General features: G+C 27.7%; 1 protein-coding gene across 1 annotated transcript; it reads right to left on the reverse strand.

The window, feature by feature from the left end:
• Positions 1-1222: 1222 nt before the first annotated feature.
• On the reverse strand, positions 1223-2140 carry LOC148204645 (uncharacterized). The gene has a single exon (XM_088094459.1). It carries the CDS (start codon positions 2088-2090, stop codon positions 1464-1466), a length of 627 nt encoding a protein of 208 aa, XP_087950585.1. The 5' UTR covers positions 2091-2140; the 3' UTR covers positions 1223-1463.
• Between the last annotated feature and the right edge of the window lie 6336 nt (positions 2141-8476).

Below are 8476 nucleotides of genomic sequence, written 5' to 3' on the forward strand. Positions count from 1 at the left end.
AATAAACTTCACTAAACTTAAATATTGTGAGTATGGGGTGTTCAAAACCGATAAACAGTTCACTAGAAACTTATTAAAAAATCTTAAATTCCAAATTTTCTTTAATTTGTTTAATTTACTTACCTAAATCAAATAATTTGACTTAAATTTTAGGTTAAAAATCAAGAATAAAGCAAATATTACTTGTTATATAAATAAATATAATATTATATATTTAAAGTTAATTATAACCATTAGCAAACCTACCTGAGTATATCCTTTAAAGGTTGTTTTGTGGTTTTATTTTCTTTACACTAATTTCATACTTATGAAAAAAAAAATAGTTAATTTCTATTATAACTTTCAACTATAAAATTATATAATTTATTTATAGATATAAAAAAAATTAAACTATGAATATAATGACAATAATTTGCAACACATTTCTCTGTTTCACAAATTTTCATTTTGTAAGAAAATGCTTCATAATTATTTTAAAATAACAATTTTATAACAAAAAATGGAAAAAAAATTATCCGAATGAAACTACAAACATTACTTTAATTTGATTAAAATTGTACATTTGAGTTGAATGAAATTTTATTTTAACTAAGATGCCTAAATTAATACAAATAATTATTTAAGTAAAAACTAAGGATATTGAATAACTCTACATTAATAAACTAAATGTTTGTTCATTAAATATAATCTAAGCAAGTTTCAAAGTCCACCTTTTTATCATCACAACCAGTAACTAGAAACCAATTTAAGTAAAATCAAAATTAATGATATATCATGGACGATAAAGGAATTAATAGGTTTTGTGTTATGATAAGCAAAGAAAGATAGCATTGAGGACACGTATACAAAACTTAACATTACAATAGGTTTAAGTCTAAAAGGCCAAAATGAAGAAGATAACAGTATTAATCAAGAACCAAACTAGGAGACCCTTTTACATACATATTCAGCACCTCTTTGGTTGCTCCGAAATTGGTTGTCAAAGTTAAGTTTCTGTTAGCCTGTAACAATGGTTAATTAAGGAGAAAAAAATATCTAAAAGTTCTTATAGGGCATAAGTTCCTTTCAGATATTTATTATTTTGGACCCTATTCTGAGGTAGACTGCTATTTAAGCCTTTAATTTACAAAAACAGACTTTTTCTCCCTATTTGTTGCTTTAATTAATAACATTAGGCACATTCATGTCTTACCTTGTTGCTTCCACTCACACCAGTAATCAGTAATGGACACATTTTCTTTTGATCCTGATGATATGTAACATATAAATAGCTATAATATAGTACACAATCTATAGAATATTGACAGAAAAACTGGAAAGAAAGTATTGATTTCCATAATATCATTTCTGAAAAACTGTAAAATTAGAAATCAGGAGCAGAAAGATGAGTAATGTGTATATTACGGTCTATAAATCAGTGTACAAATTGATGTTATGTGTGGTTGGTAGCGATTAAGAATGAACTATCTAGTAAGAATTTCGACAGGCTTTTCTTTTTCTTTCCACTCGATGAATCTGCATGGCGAAAACCTAATCCTGTATTCTGAAATGGTTTCGAGCTTAGGAGACCAGACCTGATCCTTGGACTTCACAAGCTGTTCATAATGTTTCTGCAACTCAGGAGTGCTGCAGAGGAAACTGGAAGGACCGATACTCTCTTTGTCTGCACCAGTTATGAGCCTGGTGATGAACTCCGGCATCACCTTGATCACCTTCCTTCCATCAGAACCCTGTAAGTACTGAAAAGGACAACCCCCAAACTTGATGGGGGACTTGTTAGGGCAAGATCCAAAGGCTGAAATGGAGGCCACGGAGAGGGTGGTGTATGCAAAACGATCAATGGGAAGAACAAAGTAGGTTTGGCCTGGCATGAGTTCATCGTCAATGGAGAGAGCAGGGATAGGGTGTCCGATGAAGAAAGAGTCTGCATGGCACACCATCATTTCAGGGAACTCAAACATGATCTCGCCAGCTATGTGTTTCCCCTTCAGGGATCTCGACGTGCCCTCCCAGAATACCAGTTTCACCGTTTTCTTCGATGAACAATTGTTGTTGGGGTGAAAGCATGGAGTCTTCATTGCATTTCCCATCTGAACACAGAAACAGAAAGAGAGAGAGAAAGAGAGACAAGTGGTTTAGAGAAGAAGAAGGTTGCGTGGTGAGGTTGATTATATATAGAGAAATTGATAATGTTGACTTTGGATAAAATAATGTGGTCCTTTCTTTATTTAGTTTAATGTTTTTGGAAGAACTAAAAATAAGTTTGATGGGGTCGAATGTCTGGTCAGCCATGCCGGCTTTGAAAAATTCACTTTCCAGCGTGATCGATGTGGGGCGCTTTAAGAACACACACACACTCTTGTGTTGCCAACCCACACACGAACTTCACAACGTTAATTAACCCTAGACCTTCTTCTGTCTCTTCTTTGTACTACTGTTAGATTCAAACCTAAAAAGTTGCTTACCTTTTTCTTCATCCATCAATATCATAGCATCGAGTATTTTGGCTTTTAATTTCCCCTTTTGGCGTAAACATTAGGTCACGTACTTTTTTTATTTTTTTAATAAAAAAATATTGGATTATCTAACTAAACTATTATTTACATAATATATAGTTTTAAACAATATTTTATATTTTACGGAAAATTGATTATGCTTGATTGCATATAGATATTTATAGAGAGTATAGTTAGTGTAAGGCTAACAATTTCTCCTAATAAAGACCTAAAATAAATACAGAAAAAGAAAAACTCGCTTTTATGTAATTAAATGCGTTTGAATACTGTGTACGTACGGTCCAGCGCGGGGGCCAGAGAGTACTTTGCATAATTAAATACTAATAATTTTCATAATTTCAAGACGTGTGTTTTTTTTGTTAAAAAAAGTTATGTATTTTTATTATGAAAATCAATATTGATCATTTGCAGAAACTAATTAAAATACTAGTTGATAAGTAAAGCAGTTTAATTAACTAATCAAAAACCTAAATTTTCTTCTTTATCTCACTACTTAAAACTAAAGTAACACGTAACATGTACAGAAATTTAATCATTATCCGACGACCAAGTAAGCTCCAGTCAGCAAATTTTTTTTAATTTAATTATTTTTGTATAAAATTAAGCACCTAATCTCTATGATTTGTGCCAACGTCATAGAAAATATGAACCCACCAAATAGAAATCTTCCACGAGGCTCCTAAGTTTGAATTTTTTGATTCTATCTAACCCGAATTAAAAATTTATTGATTTGATGTATTAATTAACCCAACTAATTAATTTAATATTCTTAATTTTTATGGAGTGACTAATATTTCAAATTGGTTTGGTTTATTTTTTTCTGGGAAATAGTGTATGTCACTCAAAGCCTCAACTTCCCTTCGTATTATTCCAACCCAAACCAAGTTGTCGGTTTATGACCATTCTTGTGACTTTTACGTGTCAATTTGTTGCTTTTTTTATTACATTGAAAGTCAAATATTATTCGTGATTCGTGTACCAATCTTATATATTTGTGTCTTCTATAAATTAAGATATAATTTGATTGTTTTTAGATAATGTGATTGTTTTTCTCAGCTACAAAATTAAAAAATAATGTAATATTAATATATATATATATAGCTATTAATAAATGCCTTATTTCTTAAAGAAAAGGAGAACATTTAATATATACGCATGTGATTATGAATTTTGAAATGGTTTTGTTGTTTGAAGTATTAAAAAGAAATGTGGGAACTAGTTAATATGGAGAAATGTTCAAAAGTTGCATGTGATGCACATATAAACAGCTGACTTTTACAATGTCAATATATAGAACAGCTGAAAAACAACAATGGTTACACATACATAGATGTTTTTAAAGAAGAAATGATGTTCTTTCTTCATTGACTATAAGTTGTAGGAGGGAAGAAGAAATAAAACTCCATGTTTAAGAAGAGAAAAGATAAAAAGGAGTACCACTAGCTATTTAAAGAGATTAAAATGAATTTCTTGGTCATAAGAAAAATATAGCCACGGAAATAAAACTAGGTCAAGAGAACCCATATTAAGCCAAAATAATAAAAATAAATGTCAAATGCTTTGTTGTATTTTTGGTTTTTATTGTAACGTTGTAATCTTAACCTAAGGTGAAAAATGTTGTAGTGTCCCAAGTTTTAAATTGGTATATTCTAGTATTGAAAAATTTGGCCTCTTTATCAATTTTTTATTCACTATTTAACACTGAAATATGACATATTAATGATATAGTAATATTAATTGTTTGACACATTTATTGATGTCTTAATTATACTTAGTCACTTAATGAAGGACTAAAAATATAACTAAGTTATCACATCATTATTCTGTGCCACCTTGAAAATTTACTGAATGACAATAGAAACATAATATAATTGTAAACATGCTATTAAACCTAAAATTAAAATTTTCTTAATTTAATGTATACATTTTCAATTCTCAATTAAAGTTAAAATATTTATGTTGGGTTGCATTGTTGAAGTTCAAATGTTATTGAAAGTAAGTTCTCATTTGTCCAAACTGTTTAGAGGGTATTTGTATAACGTATTCTAATACCAAATTTAGCTTAATGTTGGATAGTTAGTAATTAATGTAACAGTAAATACATTTATTCTCCCGCCTTACCTCAAACTTTTATTTATAAGTTTCGTGGTAGGTTTTTGATTAAGATTGACTTAATTATACTTCAATTGTAAGTAATTATATTTTATTTTTAAGCTGATCAACTTTAAGGTTAATATATTTAATCCATTTCATGGTCAATTGGTATGTTTGGTGGTCAATCAAGCTTGTTATTCTAATCATCAAATTGGTGATTAACTATTCATGTTCATACATGATCGATCGACTTATTTGATGATTGACCAATTTCGATGACTTGCACTTCAAAGTGTATGACATGAACTTCGAACTATATGACATTCATCAGACTGATATATGATTTGTCAACCTATTTGATATTTTGACCAAATTTACTAGTTTGCGATTCAGAGGTACACAATTATACACAACTAGTCATACTCCGTGGTTAACCATCAAATTTATAATTGACATTCTGGATTTTTGGATGATTGTACTGTAAATGAGAATTAATAATGAAAATTTAAAGTTATTTAAATTTGTAACGGTGGAAAATGTTTATGAAAAATAAAAGGCATAATACAAATTTATATTTGTGTATACATATTCCTATAAAATCTTAATTGTTGCAGAAAGCAATCCTATCATAGTGTGGTTTTGGATGCATATTGGGGCATGTGATTTCTAACATCGTAGCAGTTGGAAACTTTATTATTTTATTAAGACAGGTGAGGAGTGTAGACTAGTTGTAGTGCTGGAGCCTTTTCTTTTGCATTATAAATTTCAGAACCACATTTTTTTCTATTTTTTAATTCAGGATTTCGACACATGATAAATTTATTTTGTTGACCATTAATCATTGTTCTTAAATGGTTGAATATTCCATGAAACTTTAAAATCCATTTACAGGACAAATGTATCCTTTGACTCCCTTCTCCAGTTCATACTTTCTTTTTAAGGTTTAGGACAAAAAATAATAGTTTTATTATTTTTATAAACAATAATATATATATATATATATATATATATATATATATATATATTCTAAGTTACCCAAAAATACAAATGTTAGACATAATATAGGTGTTATATAGTGGGATTTTTTAAAATAAATTTAAAAATCATACTAATGATACTCGTAAACTAGGTTAAATGTATGAACATTCATACTTACGCAGTTATTATATTTTTAGGCATCTTCACACATACAGGTAGCCAATTCAAATATGTATCAATATATAATATATAATATAGTATACAATATAATGGAGTGGACCCAATCTTTCTAATTGTTTTTCTAAAAAACATATTACTAATCGTTTTTAAATTATTAAAAAAATTACATTCACATCCGTTATATATTATATTAATCGGTTTTACCTGTTTGATAAATATTATATCATGTGCCTAATAGAGAAAATCACTGCAAACCCTAAAGGTAACTTGCCTATAATTTCAGAAAAGTCTCGAATGTGTTAATACAATCTACCCTTAATTTTAATTGTTTTATTGTAATTACGTACACAAATCTTATGTTCCTCAAATCTATTATTATAATTAGTATTGTTAAAATGGATTTTAACTCGCGAGTTAACCCGGCTCATTTATATCCAACTCATCCGAGTTGAACCTGTGGTGAGTCGAGTTGGCTCACCAACCTACCTAATTTAATTTAATTATTTATTATTTTGTATTTCAATATTATTAATTAGCATTTTTTTATTATATTGTAGATGAGAATTAAAAGAAAAGATGTTTTAATAGAAAAAAATATTATAGATTTTTCTATTCATCTAATGTTATAAATGGACAAGTGATACAAAAATTATCAATATTAAAAACTTTTTTGGTCTTTGGAGTTTAACATCATTTTAGAGGATGAAATTTATTTAGATTTGAAATTAAAAAAATTATAATTTTTTTTATTTTAAAAAAACTTATAATTAATGAGTCAACCCGTTTAACCCACCAAGCCGTAGTAGGTCGAACCAGGTTCGAATTTTTTCAGTTCCGTAATAAATGAGTCGGATTGGGTTAGCTCATTAAGTTACTAACCTATAGTGGTTCAGGTCGAGTCAAGTCGGGTTACCCGTTTTGACAACTCTAACTATAATTTATGTAACTCCGAATATTTCATTAGTTAAAATTGTATATAAATTAAAACCAGTTTATGGAAGAAGTAAAAATTATAATTTGTATAAACCATTTTTAGAAATGGACCTATGATTAACTTATATATAATAAATTTTTATCTAACTCAGTTTTAAAAAGTTAATTTGTAAAGAAAAGATTGTATCTTATTTATATATTATGATCCAATTCTAATTTTAATCAACTTATTTTCCTCAAACAAAATTTTCGTATATTACCAATAAAAAAAAATACCATATTTAATGTTTGGTATCACATTTGTATATGTGAACATTGAAATCAATTAGTTATTAAAATATTGAAAAAGAATAGTTACTTTTGAATCGCATATGACACTCCAGATTTTTTAAAATTCTACACATGTCACTCTTTTATTTTAAAAACATTACATTATTTCCTTTTACCACGTACATCTTCAAATCATCTCTTTTTTACTTACCAATGCCCATTTAAAGAAGATCATTGTAATTATAGAAACAATGCAATAGTGATTTGAAAAACATTTAAGAAATATCACTGTGGTTTACTTTTCATTTGAAGATCTTAATTCAACATTATGTTATAGAACGAAAATACAAATTGATTATTATATAATATTGCATCTCACAGATTTTAAATACTTTTCGCTAAACAATAAACCAAATTCATGTTTTAAACATCATAAATGAGATTAAACAAAAGCTGTTCGTGTTTATGGAACTATCGTTCGAAGGTGGACTAGTTCATTTTTCGTAATTATTTATTATCAAATTGTATGTGGTTTTAGTTTTGACATTTCTAAAATGTATTACTAAATGCATGTTGAGAAATGTTTAGAACAACATGCTGATTATTTAGTCACTATTTTCTTACTGATACATAGATTGTTTTTTCAAACTAATATGCCCCAAAGAAAAATACGAAATGAATGTTTAAATTGAAATTAAAAAAAAATTAAATATATTTACTTTTACACAACAAATTTGTTCTTCCTTAATTTATGTATCAAAAGTCAAAATTATGTATAGAATATTATACAACTTTTTTTATTTTTACTTTATGTAAAACTTTCATTACACACTTTACTTAAAATTTTAACGATCTCCCACATAATTTTTATATACTTTTTAGTTATTGGAAAAATTCGAATACTTTCTTTCGGATTTAGGAAAAAGCTCTCAGAGAGTTTTTCTTCTTTTGAAATATTCAGGAACAAGCAATCATCAACCTATTGATATTGGAAGACTCAAATGATTCTTCCAATATATTATTTTTGGATCCAATGAAATTTACAAGTACAAAAAGACCTTGTCAAAATGTTAGGTTAAATATGTTTTTGATCCCTTAACTTTTTTTGAAAATTAAAATTAGTCTATCTTTGAAACTTTGGACCAATTTAGTCTCCAAACTTTAGAAATATGTGAATTTAGTCATTTTAACTAAATTTTGTTAACTTTATTTGATGTTTCAACGCGTTTTTTAGTTAACATTGAAGCAAAAATGTGTCAAACAGTGTAAACAACTCAAATGTTATCATGAAACGTACTTGAAACATCAAATAAACCTAATAAAATTTAGTTAAAAAGACTAAATTCACACTTTTCTAAAGTTTGCGGACTAAATTAGGCCAAAGTTTTGAGGACTAATTCCAATATTCACTGAAAGTTAAGGGACAAAAACATATTTAACCCCAAAATTTTTTCTTTTTGATTGTTAACGTGAAATACTGCTATTATAAAAAATATTACATACTT

This window comes from Vigna umbellata, chromosome 1 (assembly GCF_029865625.1).
Source record: "Vigna umbellata cultivar VRB3 chromosome 1, Vumbellata_1.0, whole genome shotgun sequence".
In the NCBI taxonomy this organism is placed as follows: Eukaryota; Viridiplantae; Streptophyta; class Magnoliopsida; order Fabales; family Fabaceae; genus Vigna; species Vigna umbellata.

What these genes read in the sequence shown, in the direction of transcription:
- LOC148204645 (XM_088094459.1), bottom strand. Translation starts at nt 2,090, where the DNA reads ATGGGAAATGCAATGAAGACTCCATGCTTTCACCCCAACAACAATTGT.